Source organism: Stomoxys calcitrans, chromosome 4, assembly GCF_963082655.1.
Source record: "Stomoxys calcitrans chromosome 4, idStoCalc2.1, whole genome shotgun sequence".
NCBI lineage: Eukaryota > Metazoa > Arthropoda > Insecta > Diptera > Muscidae > Stomoxys > Stomoxys calcitrans.
The window spans coordinates 33901094-33923284 of NC_081555.1; the positions used below are offsets into that span (position 1 = coordinate 33901094).

Here is a 22191-nt window from a genome sequence, read left to right on the forward strand (position 1 = left end):
GATTCAGTGAACTCACACCCCCCTCGGATGTTTTAGTTGCCGAGAGGAAATTCCGAGACATCGTTAATGCAGCAAGCGCTCGCTTTATAACAGCCGGTCGAATACCCCCAAGTGCGGCCCAATTACCCGGCGCAGTCAGTGGTACTCGCGGGGAGTGCGATGGACCCGACTAACCGCAGATTCAGCGAGCTGAATCTGACAATAAACAGGATAGTCAACGAACATAAGCGGAATTTGTGGCTGGAAAACTTGGAGCAACTTAGTAACTTAGTCACCGGTTTAAGCAATCTGTGATCTACTGTTAAGCCACTCTCGAACCCCGGTAGACGGGATGACAGCACCTCAGTCACTTTTGGCGACGTGACTGTTCCAAAGAGATGCGCCAGGTTGTGCAACCGTCAATTTATTGTGCATCCCGAGAGTGACAGGGCAAGGGGGAGAGCCTTTCACCGCATACGTGGTCTCCGAGCCGATTGACAGCCATCAAAATTTACTGTGGGCGAAGTAACAAGTTATGTTGTTACTCTCTACACTGATGCTGAAGAATCTGAATTTACCTGGAGTTGAGTACCTTCCTACTGTCCTCAACCTGTCTTCCCGATGTCTGAAAAATGGGCAGAGTGATCCCGTTCCTGAAACCTGGAAAGGACCCGAGTTTGGGGGGAGTCGCGACATCAAGCTACACCATATGGAGCGTACAACCTGTAGCTAGCAGCTAATCTTCTCGTGATAACAATGAACACCACACAGATCGGAGCTCAAAGTACCAGACTGTGTGGTGCTCCCAGTTATCCCGTGCCGATCACGACAATATGGCTTTAAAAAAAAAATAATTAAGTACGAATGACGTGAAGTAGTCCCAGTAGAATGGGAGTCCACCGGAGACCAGAAATCAGCATGTTCACCTATGGCACTTTAGGTCGACATTTGCGAGGCACGGGATAACTATGAGCACCACACAGGTAGGAACATTGAGCTCCAATCTGTGTAGTGTTTTTCGTTATCACGAGAAGCTTCGCTGAGAACTACCGGGTGCGTCCACAGATTACGGATAGTGGAATACTCCATACTGTAACTGCAGTCGCGAACAATCAGCGGTATCGAGAGCGGAGAGTCTCAGTGAGTGCCTGTGACGCTCGATATGGCAAGGCGAGTTATGGGCGCCTTAAAAAACCAATGGCCACCATGTTCTAGCGGCGATGGGTCCTTTGGACCGAAACGAACTTGCTCACCTATAAGAGCTTGACGAGGATCACCACCTCGATTAGATCTTTACGTTCTAGCTATCAGGCAGACCAACACAGCATTCATGACGACGAAGTAGGAGCAAACCTCTAAACTACTCATTAAAATAGATTCAGCCACCTGCGACAAGGTCAGATATTGGCGCCTTTAAATTACCAATGGCAATCATGTTCCCGTGCCTTTAAAAAACCAATGGCCACCATTTTCTCGCGGCGATGGGTCCTTTGGACCGAACTTGCTCACCTATAAGAGCTTGACGAGGATCACCACCTCGATTAGATCTTTAAGTTCTAGCTATCAGGCAGACCAACACAGCATTCATGACGACGAAGTAGAAGCAAACCTTTAAACTACTCGATAAAGTAGTTCTGCCTAAGAACGATTCGGTAGGTTCAGCCATCTACGACAAGGCGAGATATTGGCGCCTTTAAATAACCAATGGCAATCATGTTCCCGCGGCGATTGGTCGCATAGACGGGAACAAGCTTGCTCGCCTATAAGGGCTTGAAAAGGGTCGCCACCTTCTTTTGTCAAGAGAAAACGCCAAAATTCCACCAGACCAATCTGAAAGCGTCTCATTTTAGCCAACGATTGTTGGACGGAAAGTTGTTATCACAACACAGAAGTATCGTAACAAGCTGTGGGCCATAATTGTGCACTATTAAAATACAAAAAGTAAAACAAACATTACAAAAGCAACCCTAAGCATGTTTGTAGACTTTTTTAACAACCTTTATAACATCTTTTTGCTTATTTTTCCATTTTATGTTCTTTTTTCCAAAAAATAATAACCAATGTTAAGCCAAAATAAAACAGCTGAAGCAAAACAGCTGTTTTCGAATTTCCCTCTCCCAAATTTTCCCACTCCCCATTCAATCAGAGTACGAGGATTTTTTTCGAGGAAGAGTTTCAGGGAGTTTTCAGAATTGGGCTGATATTAAAGAACATACTCATATTTCAGATTTGTTTTGTTTTTCAGCGAGTTTTGAAATAAATCCAAAAAACCATATTTATTCAAAACTTCTAAAAATCTTTATATGTACAATAAAAGTATGTTGGGGAAAATATAATAATAACTAAAAAATAAACTTCTTAAAAACTAAGCTGAAAAAAAACTATGATGTAAAAATTAATTTATTACAAATTATATAAATGTAAAAAATTAAACAAAAAAAATTACTTAAACTTCAAAAATATGTGTGTATATATTAAAAAAAAATTTAAAAAAAAAAATCATTTAAAAATGATGAACACATTCTGAAATTAGAAAAATAAAACAAGTGTTATTTCCTGAAGTTTCATAAAAATATGAATTTGGATCTTATGTTTTTGTTGGGCATTTTTGAAGAATGCAAATAAAAGGTATTAGATTTTGCCATATTTATGTATGTATGTGTATTTTTTTGTAATTTTTCTTTTTGTTGTTTCAATTAATAAATAACTATGGACATATAACTGCATGTATATGTGTAAGTTTGATGATTTAAACAAAAATTTTAGTTATATAATTTTCTAAAAAAAATTATATATATAAAATGTATAAATAAACAGAGAGAGAGAGAGAAATCAAATGTTACATTTCAACAAGTAAGCAATAAAAATATTGATATATATGATGATAAGATGATGATGATGTCTTTTTCGTTTTACATAACAACGAAAGTTCAACAACATAAGAAATTTCAGTCAGTCTGTGGTGCTCAAAGAAATTATGGGATGGGGGAAGGAAGTTTCTCAGGGTTAGGACAAACATATAGCATAGACAAAAGAAATCAATAGACTCGAAACGATATGTTTAAAAAAGCTCCAACAGATGGCAGAAGTGTCATATTCTCAGTCGTTCACAAGGAACCCGGGCCACATGGAACAGAGAACTTTTGAGTTATTTTATTAACATTTAGAGTTTCAAAGTCAATGCCTTTCCATTGTCTATGCCTATAATAATGAATGAGGAAAACAAAAGTTATTTAATACAATTTAAACAAATTATATTTATAATTATTATAATGTATGTATGTATGTATGTGTAAATATGCTAAACATTATGGTAAACGGTGGTGTTGTTTAAAAAAAATCTAAAAACATTTTTCTGTGTTTTGACACTGGTATTCACAAAACTTAAAGTACAGAACTGCCAAATAACCCCATTTTAAGGCTTCATTGCAAATTTTGCCCATGAACATTCCACTAAGGAACAGGGGCTTTAAGGCTTCATTAAGTATTGTGAATACGGCCATGAGCTTTTACAGAACTAAAGTATTTTTTTATACAACTGATGAGCAAATTCTTCAATGTTGCTTACAAAAACTATGCAACTAAAACATGAAGTTTTTAAGTAGTTTTGAGATGACATTAGACAAATAACAATTTGTATATAAAAAAAAAATAGGCAATTTCCCTTGCTTTTTTTAAATTATACCTTTTCCTTATTCCTAATGTAAGAAATAATTCAAGCTTGGAGTGGAGTTTTATAACAAAACTTTAGTCTTTCTATGGTTTACTTTAAATAGAACAAGTAAAAGCTTGGTAAGTTCGGCCGGGCCGAATCTGGTATACCCTCCACCATGGATCGCATTCGTCAAGTTCTCTTCCCGGTGTCTCTTTTTAGGCAAACAAAGGAAAGAAAATGAAGGGATAAAAGAAGAATTGCTATTGCTATTGGAGCTATATCAAATTATGGTTCGATACGGACCATAAGGGGATGAATGCTGGAGGGTATAGTAGAAGTCATTGTGTATTTCAGCCAAATCGAATAAGAATTGCGTCGTTTAGGGGCTCAAAAAGTAAAACAGAGAGATCGTTTTATAGGGGAGCTGTTTTAGATTATAGACCGATTCAGACCATATTTGACACGAATGTTGAAGGTCATGGGAGAAGCCATTGTACAAAATTTCACCCAAATCAGATAATAATTACGCCCCATAAAGGCTCAAGATGTCAAGATCCCAGATCGGTTTATATGACAGATATATCAGGTTATGAACCGATTTGAGCCATACTTTGCACAGTTGTTGGAAGTCATGACAAAATTTCAGCCAAATCGGATAGGAATTGCGTCCTCTAGAGACTCAAGAAGTCAAGACCCCAGATCGGTTTATATAACAACTATATGAGGTTATGGACCAATTTCAACCATACTTAGCACAGTTGTTGGAAATCATAACAAAACACCTCATGCTAAATTTCAGCCAAATCGGATAATTGGGTAATCCAGTGGCTTAAGAAGTCAAGACCCCATATCGGTTTATATGACAGCTATATCAGGTTATGAACCGATTTAAACCATACTTGGCACAGTTGTTGGAAGTCATAACGAAACACGACGTGCAAAATTTCAGCCAAATCAGATAGGAATTGCGTCCTCTAGAGGCTCAAGATGTCAAGACCCCAGATCGGATTATATGACAGCTATATCAGGTTATGGACCGATTTCAACCATACTTGGCGCAGTTGTTTGAAATCATAACAAAACACCTCATTCAAAATTTCTGCCAAATCGGATAAAAATTGCTTCTTGTAGTGGCTCAAGACGCCAGATCGGTTTATATGACAACTATATCAGGTTATGAACCGATTTCAACCATTCTTGGCACAGTTTGTGGAAATCATAACAAAACACCTCATTCAAAATTTCAGCCAAATCGGATAAAAATTGCTTCTTGTAGTGGCTCAAGAAGTCAAGACCCCAGATCGGTTTATATGACAGCTATATCAAAACATGGACTGATTTGATCCATTTACAATCCCAACCGACCTACACCTATAAGAAGTATTTGTGCTAAATTTCAAGCGGCTAGCTCCTCCTTCGAAAGTTAGCGTGCTTTCGACAGACAGACAGACGGACGGACAGACAGGGCCAGATCGACATAAAATTTCATGACAATCTAGAATATATATACTTTATGGGGTCTGAGACGAATATTTCGAGGAGTTATAAACAGAATGACGAAATTAGTATACCCCCATCCTATGAAGCCTACCGTAGCGCAGAGGTTAGCACGTCCGCATATGGCGCTGAACGCCTGGGTTCGAATCCTGGCGAGACCATCAGAAAAAATTTTCAGCGGTGGTTTTCCCCTCCTAATGCTGGCAACATTTGTGAGGTACTATGTCATGTAAAACTTCTCTCCAAAGAGGTGTCGCACTGCGGCACGCCGTTTATTGAGCTTAAACTTGAATCGGACTGCACTCACTGATAGGTGAGAAGTTTGCCCCTGTTCCTTGGTGGAATGTTCATGAGCAAAATTTGCATTTGCATCCTATGGTGGAGGGTATAAAAATATCTTAAGAAACTGTTCGATGGAATCCAAATTTCTCAATGAAAGAAGGCCATACGTCAGCAAGAAAGAAGGCTATACTTCAGCAAACAAGGGTCACAAGTGAAATCAGGTGCCAAGCTTCCAGTCGAGGCCGAAACACGGATTTCCAAAACGAAAGATGTCCATGTGAACCCTGTTCTAAAGCCTGGCAAATTTACGGATAAAGACGGAGTCACAAATGCCGATCTCCCTCCTGTCTCCGACGAAAAAACACTTGAGGCGCTACTTCTGGTTGGTTTGCCCTACTTTCAGTAGATTATCTGAACTTCTGTAAGTCTTGTGAAGATGAGAAGGAAACAGAATTGGTAGAAAATTTTTTGTGAATCAATGACCCACCCTTTTCTCTGTCTCACCTATCACTATAAGCACCACATGGTTTGGAACTCTGAGCTCCAATTTGTGTAGCATTCGTTCATAATTCATCATGAAAAGTTCTGCTGAGAGCTACACAGGGCATCCACAGGTTGCGGATGGTGGGATGCTCCGTATTCAAAGTAGCTGCGAATGCAGTTGCGGACAGTCGGAAGTATCAAGTATAAAGTCACAGTGAGAGGCTGGATCGCACCGACTTGTGCTTAATTACTAAATGCCTATGGTAGTCCATATGATAAGGCGAGTTATTGGCGAATTTATATAGCCAATGGCCATAACGGTCCCCCGGCGATCAGTCATATAGATCGGAAAAAGATTGCTCCGCTATGGAGCATGACGAGGAAAGCTATCCCGGCACGGGATAACTGTGAACACCACGCTAGCTGGAACATTGAGATCCGATCTGTGTGGTGTTCATTGTTGTCACGAGAAGCTTAGCTTATCGAGGATAGCTATCGCAGCACGGAATAGCTGTGAGCACCACACAAGCTGGGACATTGAGGTTCGATCTGTGCAGTGTTCGTTGCTTTCACGAGAAGCTTAGCTGCGCGCTACCGGGCGCGTCCACAAGTTGCGGATAGTGCAATGCTCCATCCGGAGTAGCTGTAACTGCAGTCGCGGACAATCAGCAGTATCGAGCGGAGAGTTTCAGTAAGAGGTCGGTTGGCACCGGCTCTTACACAACGATGCTTGATATGACACAGAGAGTGTTATAGGCGCCTTTAAGTAACCAATGGTCACCCTGTTTCTGCGACGATCGGTTCTTTGGACTGGAACGAGCTTGCTCACCTATAGGAGCTTGACGAGGATCGCCATTTCCACATGAAAATGTGGTTATAACAACAACAACAACGAGGATAGCTACCTCCGTATACGGATGTGGTAACAACAACAATAACTAGAACTCTCTCCTAGGGATAAGTATAATATTTGGTTGTTTAAAAACACGATGAGTTAGCTTTCCAAGATTATGGACAGCATGGTTACTCACCATCATGTGAGATATTTGGAGGCTAACGATATTCTTAGCGACCGGCAGTATGGGTTCCACAGAAAGCTCTCCACGGAAGACCTGATGGCATTTCAGTCGGAACGCTGGGTTCGCTCCATCTACCAGTTTAGTGGAAGTAAGATCTTGGCCCTAGGTATAACCAAGGCATTTGTTGTTGTTGTTGTTGTTGTTGTTGTTGTTGTTGTTGTTGTAGCAGTGTGTTGTACACTGAGGCGGCAGTCCTTGCCAATGAAGGACTTCATCGAGTCAATCCGGTATGTACAACCGGCTGCCTTGGGATTGACCAAGGCATTTGATAGGTGCATTGCAGCTGGATGCGATGGGAAGCTCATCATTACAATATCAAACGAACCTAATGAGGAAGAACTGCTGGCGGGCACGAAAAAACAGTGTTGAAAAGTTTAAACTGTGACCATATATTAAAGAACACGCGCATGGCAACCTCAGTTGCCAACCGCTTCATAGAGAGACGAAAGCAGTTAAAGGAAGAGAAAGATAAACGAAAATCTGCCAAAGAGACCGAAAGAAGTCTCACCGATTAGAGAGTCGTCCCGTCAGCCATACCAGACCCTTACAGAAGTCCAGAAAGACTCAGAGGTCAAAAGACTGCATATCTCAGGCGAAGAGAAGAGGTAATCACCCATAACTTTACGCCTTTCCCCCGCCATCGTGGGCCACTGGCACAGCAAATGTTCTACCGTCTCCAACTTCCAGTCTTCCCAGTTGTTGTTGTTGTTGTTGTTGTTGTAGCATTGTGTTATACACTGAGGCGGCAGCCCTTGCCGATGAAGAACTCCATCGGCTCAATCCGGTGCATACAACCGGCTGCCAGGGGATTGAATCTTCCTCATCAGCCATGCCAGGCTCTTACAGAAGGCCAAAAGGACTCGGGAGTCGAAAGACTGTAGATAGCTCCGTGAAGAAAGCAGGTAGATAATAAGAAATATAAACGGTGCACTTTTATCAAAGCTGCTCGCTTATGGTATGTGTGATGACTTCGTTAGATTTATGGTACCGATAGTGTAACAAAAGGCTCTGTCCTTTCTCCCTCCATTTTTCTTATTTTCATTAAGAATCTTTTGAGTCAAACTTCGAATCCGATCGGGTGACAACAACATGTGACATCCAATATCTATAAAACTTATATAAAGCCTAAGATGGAATATAACTTTCATGCATTGGCGGTGGGCCCCAAAGTCCTGCTTGGAGCTACTTGACCAGGTTCGGGGAAGAGCGATGGTGTTGATCGACGATGGTAGGGAGGGTATCCAACTCTATTGCTTCCCTTGACCACCGTCGGAAAGTTGGTATCCCTGAGGTAAGGAGGTTCGCCATGGACACAAGATTACTAAGGAAAGTACACTAGCTTGTGCTTGGGTAGTTGACCGAATTTGAGGTTCCTGGCACGGTATAACTGTAAGCACCACACAGGCTGAAACATTGAGCTCCGATCTATGTTGTGTTCAATGCTTTCACGGGAAGCTTAGCTGCGAGCTATCGGACACGTCCACAGTTTGCGGATAGTGGAATGCTCTATACGGAGTAGCTGCAACGGCAATCGCGAACAATCAGCGGTTTCGAGCGGAGAGTCTCAGTGAGAGGCCGGACGACACCGGCTCTTGCACAAATACTGAGTGCCTATGATGCTCGACATGACAAGGCGAGCTATTGGCGCCTTTAAATAACCAATGGCCACCGTGTTCTCACGACGGTCGGTCCATTGGACCGGAACAAACTTGTTCACTTTCAGGAACTTGGCGAGGATCGCCACCTCCATATGAAAATGAGGCTACAACAACAACAACAACCGAATTTGCTAATTGACCAAACCCTGGATTACCGGGAAAACTCGTTTTTCGCCCGAAAAGTACGAATGTGGAATTGACTTTCGGCAGATGTCTTTCCCACTACTTACGATCTCCCTCTACTCCCTCCCTCTACTCCCTCTCTCTACTCCCTCCCTCTACTACGAGTGCAGGAGCTAGCAACCGAAGTTGCTAGTCGAGTGCCTTTCAACTTAACCTAGCTGATGTTTAATGAATGAAGATACAACACAAAAAACGGAACCACGTGAATAAGATGGTCAGGAAGTATGTCGGAAGAGCATCACTTAGTCCCCTAAAAGCGACTTTTTCAACAGAATGTTTTTTGCAGAACATGGTAGGATAGTTCTTTAAGCGCCTGGCGGGCCTCTACTCCCTTCCTACACTCCCTCCCTCTACACCCTCCCCCTACTCCGTCCGTCCCTCTACTCCCTCCCTCTACTCCCTCCCTCTACTCCCTCCCTCTACTCCCTCCCTCTACTACGAGTGCAGGAGCTAGCAACCGAAGTTGCTAGTCGCGTGCCTTTCAACTTAACCTAGCTGATGTTTAATGAATTGAGATACAACACAAAAAACGGAAACCACGTGAATAAGATGGTCAGGAAGTATGTCAGAAGAGCTCTACCATCACTTAATCCCCTAAAAGTGACTTCTTCAACAGAATGTTTTTTGCAGAACATGGTAGGATAGTTCTTTAAGCGCCTGGCGGGCAATATCAAACATGAAGACAATAACACGCCTTAACCTTCAAAAAGATTAAATTTACATTTTGACGAAACACTGGGACATTGGAACCACAGATATTCAAATAGCAACGAGGTCAATAGCCGATACCATAGTCAAAAAATGGACAATTTTAGACGTGAATTGCTTTCAAGTTGAGTTCAAGTTGTATTCAGATGTTTGCCTAGAAAAATTTTTGAAATCAAATGATGCATGGAGAGAACTGCTTACCCTGTGTTTACTGGGCAAGTTCAAGAATTCCTAATTTTAAAGTCGGTGAGGTTTTTGTTATTTTTTTAAGGTATTATATACAAATGAATTTCTTTTTTAAAAGCCAATTTTTGTTGTTTTCGAAATTTTCAAATGAAACCAAAGATGCAAAATAAAATGACGACCGTAACTAGGGAAAGTAAACCGAACATTGAGGAGATTAACAGGAATTCAATGTAGTCGAAATAATTCTTACAAGCCAAAGAACATATAATAAAAACGTTGTTAAAGTTGCTGATGGTAATGGCTGATTTGAGACAAATTGTGATATTGATGATGAAGCTGATGCTGCGGATTTGGAATTGGATTTGGATTTACACGATGCTGGTTGTGGTGCTGATGCTGATGTGGATGTTGATGTTGATGCTGATGCTGATGATGGGCTGTTGTTAGATGTTGCTGTTGACCATGTGTTGGCATAATAAGAGAGACTGTTGGTGGAGCGTTGCCATGTGACGGCAGCGGAGGAGCAAAACTCAAGGATGCTGGCGAAGATGATGACGACGATGATGATGTTGTGGGTGCTAGTGGTAATGGTGGTGGTGGCCCTTGTGATTGTGTTGGCAACATTGAAGTTGTAGATGAAGCTGTACCAGCAGCATTTGATGTTAAATTATGCACATTATGATGATAATGATGGTGATGATGATGTTGCTGTTGTTGTTGCTGTTGTTGTTGTGGAGGATGTTGCTGTTGCGTTGCATGATGATGGGGATGATAATTTCTTAACTCCATAGTTAAATTGGCTGCATTAGAGCCAGCAGCACCACCACCAATCACACCATTATTTGTGGCATTGACGAAATTTATTGATTGTGGTGAATATAAATGATGACTGTTATTGTTGTTGTTACTAGTTTTTGTTGTTGTTGCTATCGTTGTCGTTGCAGTACCAGCTGCATTCGATTGTGTTATACATGATGTTGTTGTATTGACAGCCATTAACACAATAGATTGTGGAGCCGTTTGTGGTGGCGGGGGAGGAGGAGGCGGCGGCGGAGGCGCAGGAGCTGACAACTGCCTGGTCGTACTAGCGGCAGCACCATTAATTGTATGCTGGTGATGATGATGATGATGCGGAGCAGTCACATTAGCAATACTTGCCGCTGTACCAAACACACTGTGTCTTTGTTGCTGTTCGGAACTGTAGGTCAGAGGAGCTTTTTGCTGGGCCGTTAGTGATGGCTTTTGCTGTTGCTGCTGCTGCTGCTGCTGTTGCTGCAAGTAAGTTTGTTGATCGTAAAACTGTATCTGATAGTGTTGCTCAAACTGTTGCTGCAATTGTATTTGCATTTGCTGATGATGATATGCATCCGATAACATGGTGGTACCATCACTGCCCCCAACAACCACCCCTGAAGTACTGGCCCCATTATGGCTTGACGGTGTCAATTGCATGTTGCTAGAAATCGCTGACGAAGAACTGCTGGAAGCTGAAGTTTTATGCCCAACTCCACCACCGCTCGCTCCTCCGCCACTGGTATTACCATAGACAAATGCAAATGATCCTGTCGATGCTGTTAACGATGAGGCAGCAGATGTCGTTGTGGGTGTCGTAGATAAGGTCGAAGAAACCGATGTTGTAGAAAGTGGTGAATTTAAACTACGCACCGACGTATCATTCGCCACCGCAAGAACATTTGTTTTACTACACGATGGACCCTCATATAAAGGAGCAGGTGCACCAACAACCACACCACTGTTGTTGTTGTTGCTACTATTACTCAGACCTGTTGCATTGTTAATGCTACTATTATTACCTGTAGCTGCTGCTGCAGCAGCTGTTGGAGCCTGCACAGATGCCGCTGCTAGGGATGTTGTGGATGATGAGGACTGTGTTGGTGTGTTCATGCTATGTGAATCAAGTCTTTGTCATTTGGCATTACTTTGAAGGGCAGCATTTATTTGTGTCCATAACTCTTTTTTACACGATTTCGATCTGAAAGTATTTGAGAAAAATATAAAAATGGAGGATTATATATGGGGATTTGATCAGGGTCGTTGTTGGTATAAGTACTGGAAGACATAAAGTGATTTACATAACTAATTCAAGATGCCGCTCTCTCCGAAAGCCAAGTACTGGAGCATAATTCTTGAGCAAAAACTAAGCTGGAGAAGGGGACTGAATGCGCTCTACTCTCGTAACTGGATAGTAAGACCTTATAGGGTAAAGACGAGACAGTACAGTCTATGTTTACGGCGGGCTCTTGATAACCATGCTCTCCGCAGAATGGTCGTACAGGGAAGTACAGGGTAGCGCAGCGGTGCTGGAGCAAGAAGGAGTGCCCTGAGATAGGCGCTGAATGCCATTCTCTAAATAATGCCTCTGTACCTGTATTTTGTTTCTGTGCCATTGAATATCGCTGTAAGTCTAAGTGAGTCAGGTTCATGGCGTTCCTAAAACTATGGACATTCTTCCATTCTGCTGTGGAATGAGGTGCGGTGTAGTGGCATGGCATATGCCCATATCATATACAAGGATGTCGTAGATAAGGAGAGTCCTTTCTTTGTGAAAAGGTGGACGTCATTTTCTCAAAAGGGCTCTTTCGGGACCTTCTATGTACACGGATGGTTCTAAATTGGATGGGGTCACCGGAGCAGCATACTTCATTGAATTCCTTGGAATCAGAGCTTTCTGGACGGATGTAGCAAATTTCAGGCGGATTTCTTCGCGACCCTGAAGGCAATAGAATGCACATGTGAGTGCGAAACTGGCTAGACGATGCAAGTAGCTTCTTCGAACCAAGGGGAAGGCTCTATATGCACTGTTGAGCCCCGATCCACCCATGTGCAGCGTCTTTCAGGCGGAAGTTTTTGCGGTCCTGAAGACAAGGGTGATGCGAGACCGTCTGACAAGACTGTTACGATATATGTCGATTGTCAGGCGTGACTGAAGGCTCTGGCGTTGCGCCATATGAGGACGAGACTGGTTCAATCCCATGGCCGTCGGTTGTATGTACCGGATTGACCCGATGAATTACTTCATCGGTAAGGGCTGCCGCTTCAGTGTACCACACACTGCTACTACAACAACAACGAGACTGGTTAGAAGATGCAAAGAACTTCTTCGAAACAAGGGGAAGGCTGTTAGAATCTATTGGGTGGCCGGGAACAACAACGAGCTGGCCAGGAATGGATCGCTGATTGGCGCGAACGTGGTAAGGAATCAGTGAGCCCTCCACTGTGCGAGCTTCTTGGCAGGGTGGACGTCTTCTTCAAAAGTCATGCGAATGAAACGTTGTTGTTGTAGCCACATATTCAAGTGGAGGTGATGATACTCATCATGCTCCTGTAGGTGAGCAAACTCGTTCCGGGCCAAAGGACCGATCGCCGCGGGAACAGAGTGACCATTGGTTATTTAAAGGCGCCAATAACTCGCCATGTCATAGAGAGCATCATAGGCCGCCCGACCTCTCACTGAGACTCTTAGCTCGATACCGCTGATTTTCCGCCACTGCCGTTGCAGCTACTCCGTATGGAGCATTCCACTATCCGCAACCTGTCGACACGCCCGATAGCTCGCAGCTAGGCTTCTGGTGACAGCAATGAACACCACACAGATCGGACCTCAATGTTCCAGCCTGTGTGGTGCTCATAGCTACCCCCTGCAGGGCGAATGAACGTGGGCTTGTGCTGTGTGTTGCGGCCGAGTATTTCGCGGAACAGTTTGTTCTAGAGCTGAGTAAGCATTTCTTCAGATTGCTGATAGGAGTCCTAAGTGGTCACTACCGGGGCTATGGAGTCTAGCTATCGGCTCCAACCCCCGGTTGGAGTCTAAGTCGGAGTATTAAATCGATGTCGGAGAGCGGAGCAGGGTGACCACTGGTTATTTAAAGGCGCCAATAACTCGCCATGTCATATAGAGCATCATAGGCCGGTGCCGCCTGACCTCTCACTGAGACTCTTTGCTCGATACCGCTGATTGTCCGCCACTACCGTTGCAGCTACTCCGTATGGAGCATTCCACTATCCGCAACCTGTCGACACGCCCGATAGCTCGCAGCTAGGCTTCTGGTGACAGCAATGAACACCACACAGATCGGACCTCAATGTTCCAGCCTGTGTGTCGTGCTCATAGCTACCCCCCATTGGGCGAATGAACGTGGGCTTGTGCTGAGTGTTGCGGGTCTAGCCATCGACTCCAACCCCCGGTTGAAGTCTATGTCGGAATATTAAGCCGATGTCGGAGAACGATTGGGAGTTGGGGCAAGCGTACTCAACTCCAAACTAAAGTCCGACTTCGACCTCAAAAAATCGACTTCAGTCGACTCCGGCAAAGTTATGTGTTGTGGTGACCACACATAACTTTGCCGACTCGCTGGACGCAGGGAGAGGCAGACTGCAGGGTGCGCGATGACGAGCAGAAGTTGGAGACGGTCGAGCACCTTTTACACCACTTCCACGCAATTGCGAGGAGAAAACACAGGATGGATTCTCCCCAGGCCCGATAGAGTCTTTCATAGGCAAGTGGTTGCTACTTTAATACTAAACACAATAAACATCCCATCCTAAAGGGTGATTTTTTTGAGGTTAGGATTTTCATGCATTAGTATTTGACAGATCACGTGGGATTTCAGACATGGTGTCAAAGAGAAAGATGCTCAGTATGCTTTGACATTTCATCATGAATAGACTTACTAACGAGCAACGCTTGCAAATCATTGAATTTTATTACCAAAATCAGTGTTCGGTTCGAAATGTGTTCAAATTTTGACAAATTTTGTTCAGCGATGAGGCTCATTTCTGGTTGAATGGCTACGTAAATAAGCAAAATTGCCGCATTTGGAGTGAAGTGCAACCAGAAGCCGTTCAAGAACTGCCCATGCATCCCGAAAAATGCACTGTTTGGTGTGGTTTGTACGCTGGTGGAATCATTGGACCGTATTTTTTCAAAGATGCTGTTGGACGCAACGTTACGGTGAATGAACACATTTCGAACCGAACACTGATTTTGGTAATAAAATTCAATGATTTGCAAGCGTTGCTCGTTAGTAAGTCTATTCATGATGAAATGTCAAAGCATACTGAGCATCTTTTTCTTTGACACCATGTCTGAAATCCCACGTGATCTGTCAAATACTAATGCATGAAAATCCTAACCTCAAAAAAATCACCCTTTACAAATGTATTTCCTTTGGAACAACCAGTAGGTAAGCCATATTAGCATTCGACCTCTTGATAATGATAGCAGCCCTATGTATTTCGCATATAGAAGTTTGATTATTCAAATAACACAATACCTTCCGCCCAATTGACATATTTAGTAGGCAGCCTATTATCTCTCTCCCTCTCAATAGACTCACACCTGTTGCAATGATTATTTGCCATATTTTTCGATTCCAGTCATGTTCATATACACAAACTCACCTCTTGATTGATTGCAACCAGTCCTTAAATTGTGCACTACCCTCTGGAGTGATTTGAAATGCTGCGCGTGCAGCCACAACTATACTGGCGAAATCTTCATAATCGGCTGGTGTTAAATGATACAATTTCTGATGAATACATTGGATGTACCTAAAACAAGCCAAAGAAACCAAAGATGATAAAAAAGTTTAAAAAAATTTATAAAAATTGACTTATCTAACAACTTACATCTGCTGACATTTTTGCACCAATGGCGTTAGGGCCGATCTTAAATGCTGCATCACCAATTGATGATTGTTGCGTCCCAAATAATGTGCCGACTCTATGGCCACATCGTGTAAAACAAACGGACTAACAATGGAGTTGACAGCACACACGCAGAACTGATGCAGATACTGTGAGCCTAACTTCTTGGATATTCGAAGCAGCCATTTGACATCTTCGCCATAAGGAGGATTGCGTGCATACTTCGCTTGAGGGCGATCATCATGAACACGGCGTGCCAGTGTTTCCATGGCCAACATGCCAACATTGTAGGCGGCTAGTAAGTAGCGTAATTGGGCGGGTCTGCAAGAAAGGAGGCAAATATGAATGCGTTTAAATTTTTTGCCCCCCGCCACTCTATACTCACGTAAATTGATGCGGATGTCTTTGACGATTTGCCCCCTGGGGTGGTGGCATTTGTTGATGATGTCCCCCATGACCGCCTCCACCTCCACCACCTATATTATGTGGTGGAGGCGGCGGGTGATGTGGTGCTTGTTGCTGCTGCTGTGCTGGCGGAGGTGCTTGAGAGACCTGAACAAAGGGATATACAGCCGCTTGCTGCTGATTGGCCCTCATCTGGTGCTGAGCCATGGCAGCCATTTGATGAGCTGCTGCTGCCTGTTGAGCTGCCGCAGCCGCTTGCGCAGGATGTTGAGCATTAGGCGGTGGTCCTTGTTGGCCATAGTATACGGCGGCTGCAGCAGCAGCTGCTTGCATACTGGGCGGCTGGGGCATTTGAGGTGGTCCATTTGGTGGGACGGAGGGACCTTGTTGTGGTGGTGGCACAAACGATGACGGAGGCGGTGGCCCACATTGCATAGTGGCCGCCTGATAAGCAGCTTGGGGTGTCATCTGCCCAAAGGCAGCTGCATTCTGCACATAGGGAGGCTGTTGTGGAGGCACTCCACCATTGGGTGGTGGTGCGGTTGGGCCTCCCGGTTGCTGTTGAGGCGGTGGAGGATAACCAGGATAAGCTTGAGGCGGAGGACCTGGTGGGCCTTGTGGCACATACATCGGTATCTGGTTGGTTGGATACGAAATATTGTGATGATATAGCCCTTGACAAAACCCATAGGGATTGTAGGGCGACATGCCAACCGGAGCCATGGCCGGCACTTGCTGTTGAAAGGCCGGCGGAGCTGAAGTCACCACCACCGGGCCTCCGGGTTGACCTGGAGCACCAGGTGGTCCTGGCGGACCCTGCAGGGGAGGGCCAACCATTGCCTGCTGATTGGCTACCGCTGCCGCCGCTTGTTGCTGCATTTGCATTTCATGATGTTGATGTGACTCTATTAGGGCCGACAGGCTTACTGCCGCCGAATGATCCAAATGATCGTCATGCTGATCGTGCTCTCCACTGTTGGGCGTATTTCTCATGTACAACTCGTACCAATAGCGGGCCACTTGGAATAGAACCTCCGGATAAACACCTCCTCCCTTGGCAGCATTTTCCACAGTAATGCAAGCTCTCTCCAGCATATAGTCGCTTTGCTCCTTGCATTGCAGTATGGCTCTTTGTATCTCGTTGGGATTGAGTGCCGCCGCATGGGGCAAAACAGACAAAGCCAACTCGGCAGCAGGGTAATTACTGTCCCAACCTCTAGAAGCCCGGTCGGCCATGTTGGCAGCTTCCGGTGGCGTTAAGTGACCCTCCCAAGTGTCTATGAGGAAGCTTATGGCCGGTGCTCCAATTTCCATTGCCTGGCCGAGTATCCAGGAGACATGCGACGAATATGTGCGCGATAACCAATTGGGGCTGACACAATTGTGCAAACCCAATGCGTACAGACCCAACTGGAAAGCACACATGTGCAGGCCTCTATGGGGACCGTGATGATTATGGTTCGCTGTGGCCTGGGTGAACAAAGACGTGGAACTATTGCCACCCGCTTTGACCAGCACCGTCTTGGCCAATTCAAACATAAAATGAGCACTGGCCTCTGACGGCTGATTGGGTATAGAGGGATATGCCCGTTTTCCCTTGTAACGCGAATCTTTAGCTCTGGTGGTAGTCTGCGAAGGCTGTGAACCCATGGCCACGTTGCTCTGCATGCCTTGGCCACTTTGCTGGGCAGCTAATAGGGACGCGTTTGCCGGGGAGGATATATTTAAGCCGGCCAAGTTGACTTCTAGTTCCGCGCTGGTGGAGCTTGTGGGACGGCTATTTCCTCCCACTGATGAATAATCGCCATGATAAAGGTCCATATTACCACCACTGACACTGTTGGCTGACCCAGCTCCCATGGCACTGCTGCCATGCCTATTGTTGTATTCGCCTTCACCATGTCTGTTTGATGAGTTGTTGGGAGTCCTGACTGGAGGGTTATTCGAATAATATGCCGGCAGCAGAGGAGATTTCAGTAAAGTGTGTATCTCGCGGTCAAGTAATTTCTCCATTATCTTGGCAATTTTATGGGGTTCGTCCTTGTAAAAGTACAGCAGAGTCAAGGCCAACTCTCCTCTTTGCCTGCGAGTGCCTTCACACAAGAGCGGATGTTCAGCTTCGGAGACATTGGCCTTCAAGCCCAAAGCTGCCACAGCAGCCTCAAAGCCTAAATTTTCATCAGTAATGGGCCTGTATATGCTCATACTGCGAATGCGCTGGTCTTTCATGGACACTGAAGGCATTACCAAAGCATCAAAGATATAGGAAGCCAAATTTATGGGCAATAGGGCTTCGCCTCTGGATTTGATGCTGCCATTACGCAAGCGTTCTGCTCTAGCTCGTATTACATCCAATTCGGGTTCGTCTATGGGTATTTTCTTTAGAAGTGTTAATATATCCGCTTCCTGGTTGGCCAGTTTGACTTCCAAGGGTTTTGTGCTGGCTGGGGGACGGGGCATTTCTAAAGCAAATATGCAAATGCGAAAGCCTATGTGATAATGTTCAGAGTTTTCCGACAGAACAGTGCAGAGAAAAGCGCATTTGGTCAGGGTGGAAGAGGCCAGCACGGTTAAATGATGCGAAATAGGGTTGATGTTCTTATTCTTTCCCTTTCTTTTGGGTGCTGGGGGCATTTCCATCATTAGATTGGGGGGATTTTCCAACATTTCCTCAGCTAGACGCACCGCCAGAATGCATGCCTCCCTGCCATGGCCATGTGCATGTAACCCCTCGGCCCTTGCCAACAAAATGTCCCAAGCATCCTCGGAAGGTCGCAAATTTGAAAAGATGTGCGGCTTCTCAGATGTGTTCGTAGGCGGGATAATGTTAGCGGCTATAGCTTGAGCAGAGGTGGAGGGCCCCGTGAATATGGATGACGTTGCGGGCGGTGTCGAGTGCATTGCTTTCACACTGTGGCTAACAGCTCCAGGCAATACATCGTTGGATGCCGCTGATGTGGATGTGGGGGAATTGCTGGCATGGTTCTTCAGCAATGCTGCCCTTGCCGCTGCCGAAGTACTGGGCACAGGCGTTAAGTCCTCAACTGAGCGCCGCTTGCTTACATCTTGTGACACGAATTCATCGCTGGATGAAGAAAAGGACTCATCTTTCGACAGCCGTCTCATATCGGTGGTAGTCAAAGGCTTTTCAACGCCCAAACCACCTGGAGTTTCTGAGCCCATAGCTATCAACAGCGATGACGAAGATGAATTTGATGAAGCCGATGATGATGTTGAAGAATCCGAGGACGATTGAGAAGTAAGTGTGCCGACTATAACAGCCTTATTCGTGGGTGTTGTGGGTAATGAGAATCCAGTTTTGCCTACTCCACCCTCTTCAGCATCCAGAACGTCAGGAGAGGAGTCATTAAACGATTGTTGAGAATCCGATTGCGAGATTGTTTTATTGCTTGTCGGTTGCATAACTACAAATTTGCTTGGGTTAATGCTGCGTCCGTTGTCGTTGTCTGATATACACAAATTATTGCTACTACTGTCTCCACCAAAATCTTCATTCTCGCAGAAACCTTCGCTGCTAGCACTAGAGCGATTTCCATCGCCCATACTCACCAGGGGAACGCGAGGTAAACTCTGCACGACCGCTGCACTATTAACAGCGGTTGCCGCCGCCGACTGGGCAGCTGCATGTGATGATGTGGAGGGTCTTATCTCTAAGCTAGATACACCACCATTCCCACTACGTTCACTTAAACCGCAGACGGCATTGGCAACACTACTGCTATTTGCGCCATTCCCCATAACTCCGGGAGCAACAATCACCTTGGCACCGCCACCTGTTGTAATGGCGGATGTGACCACCTGTTGCGGTTGTGGCTCCAGGGCTTGATGTAGTCTGGCATGTACACTGTCGCTTGAAGAATTACTCGAGTTATTGCTAGACGATATATAGAAACGTTCTCGAAATGGTCTTTCCAAACGTTGTTTGAACGATCCATGTTGCCCATGATCCGCAGACGAGCTTATGTAATTGTAATGCTTATTATTGGCCATCAAGGCCTGTGTGGCATTCAGTTGGCCACCATTCGTTTCACACTTGTTCTCGGTGTGTTTGAAACAAGTAAACGGCGAATAGTATATGGGATTCGTTTCATGAGTATGAGTTATTCCTGCAATGGGATACTCTTCCCAATCCAAATAGCAGGCCTCTATGGCCGGCTTAAAGCCCACAAACATCTCGGCATCCGATCTCATGTTCTGTTGATGCTTATTATTGTACGAAGATGGCATTATGCGACATTTAACCACCCGATCTAGAATTTTCAAATGCCATGCTGTGAATTGTGCATGCAGCATATCTCGTTCATCGGGAGCTAGGCCTGGATTTAAGGCAGCCAAACGCCATAACACCACAATTTCGTCAAATAACGAACTGCAGGCATGTTCTATTGCTTTTGAATTCGAATGGGTACTTGAATGTTTACCGCCACTGTGACCATGTGAACCCATCATGAGGGACAGTTTGGTTTGATACCACCACAACAGTAGTTGATCGCAGGCCATGCATTGTTCGGTGATGATTTCCAAAAGACGAACAGCGTTACGATCACAGCGACGGTACATTTCACGAACTATTGAGAGTAAGTTCCACATACCTTCGGGTTCGCGTCCTCTCAGTGGCCTCAGCAGAGAACTCCATTCGGTGGCCGCCGGTGGGGCAGAATTTGTTAAATAATTTACATCGCTGTGAAGAAAAAAATAAAAATTTACTCCAATTTGCTATGTATGTGAAATATCCTTTGTGGGTAATGGGAATGCTATAAAACCGAACTGGCTCAAAAGTTTCAACTATTAACCTGAGAAGACGGAGATCATGCTCTTCATTAGGTAAACGATAACAGCTCATCAAGATGACCTACGTTTACAAAGCAAAAAATACGAATATCCCAAAAAAAGAAGCATCTGGGAGAGATCTTGTACTAAAATGCAAATGCCAGAGATGAGGCTTACAGATTGTGATCTTTATGCAAATAGGCTCGAAATGCAAGTTGAATCCATAGAAAGATTAACCACAGGCTCTACGAAAATGTAGTTAGTAGGAGTCTAACATTAGTTTCGTAATTTTAGGGGGCTGCCATGGAGAGAAAGAACAAGGATACTGACGTGCTTTTTAGGCGTACGTGGGGATTTAAGACCGACGCCGACCAAGACTGAAGTGACTATTCTGGATGTCCGGTCTATAGAACTTTTACACGGTTTGTGGTCTTCGTCGTAACCATTTATATGTGGAGGTGGCGATTCTCGTTAAGCTCCTGTAGGTGAGCAAGCTCGTTTCGGTCCAAAGTACCGATCGCCGCGGGAACATGATGGCTATTGGTTATTTAAAGGCGCCAATAACTCGCCTTATCATATCGAGCGTGATAGACGCTCAGTATTTGTGCAGGAAAGCCAGTACCACCAGACCTCTCACTGAGACTCTCCTAATTGTCCGCGACTGCAGTTATAGCTACTCCGTATGGAGCATTCCACTATACGCAACCTGTGGACGCGTCCGGCAGCTAAGCTTCTCGTGAAAGCAATGAACACCACACAGATCGGACCTCATTGTTCCAGCTTGTGTGGTGCTCACAGCTATCCCGTACCGGGACGGGAGACGGTTTCTATAGTACTTTTTTCAATACATTTACACGCGAGGGGTACCATAAAACCCCGTGACCGATATAGTACCTTTTTAAGCACAATATCGGTGTTTAGTGTCTTGACACATTTAAGTAAATCTCTATTCCATGGTGGAAGGTATGGCTAAAATCGTTATTCCATTTGCAACACCTTAAAAAATCTGGGTCTGAATCGATTAGATTTGACTGGACACTTAAACAGGTGACGTGTGATCCCAGATCGCCTCAACCTGCACGTTGGCATCAATTCTTTCACTGTAGGTGTTGAGGTTGATGCATTCGCCTTTTCGTAATATGGCCAGAACGACTCTGGTTTGCGGGGGGATGTCAATTTCTTCATCTGCAGAAATCAAACGAAACACTGGTTGCAGGACGAACAGGAACGCTACTTTTTCGGCCCAAAAAATACCATTTTAGTTCCATTTCAAACTTTATATTTTCCATCCCTGATCTAGATTCTTTTCAAGCACTCAGCTCTCTTTCTCTCTCTCTCTCTCCTTCTCTATTTCCATCCCTTTTTCTCCCACCTCCTATCTTTCATACCCCCATCACTATCTCCATACCTACACCCCACCCCTACCACTTGCTACAACCTTCCTTCTATCCTCTCCCTATATGCCTCAACCTCCATCACTCTTGGTCTCCTTCTCTCCCTAACGCTCACTCTATCTGTCCTCTTTCTTTCTTGATCTATCCGCCCTCTCTCTCTTTATGCCTTCCTCTCTCTCTCTCTCTCTCTCCATCCCTTCCTCTCTCTCTCTCTCTATCTTTTC

At 44.7% G+C, this 22191-nt stretch overlaps 2 protein-coding genes across 4 annotated transcripts in view; both read right to left on the minus strand.

The window, feature by feature from the left end:
* Positions 1-2518: 2518 nt before the first annotated feature.
* LOC106092795 (box A-binding factor) lies at positions 2519-11615 on the minus strand. Its single transcript, XM_059366481.1, has 2 exons — positions 9726-11615; positions 2519-3180 (listed from the first exon to the last, which is right to left on the minus strand). Exon 1 carries the CDS (start codon positions 11613-11615, stop codon positions 9990-9992), a length of 1626 nt encoding a protein of 541 aa, XP_059222464.1. The 3' UTR covers positions 2519-3180; positions 9726-9989.
* Position 11616: 1 nt separating this feature from the next.
* LOC106092794 (zinc finger SWIM domain-containing protein 8 homolog) overlaps positions 11617-22191 on the minus strand; it is a 51856-nt gene continuing 41281 nt past the window's right edge. For all 3 annotated transcript variants that reach the window (XM_013259720.2, XM_013259719.2, XM_013259718.2), the window contains exons 6-9: positions 15763-20484; positions 15360-15698; positions 15132-15281; positions 11617-11703 (exon numbers count right to left, since the gene is read on the minus strand). In XM_013259720.2, the coding sequence (XP_013115174.2) occupies positions 11637-11703; positions 15132-15281; positions 15360-15698; positions 15763-20484 (5278 nt within the window). In that variant the 3' untranslated portion in view covers positions 11617-11636. The remainder of the gene's footprint in view (positions 11704-15131; positions 15282-15359; positions 15699-15762; positions 20485-22191) is intronic.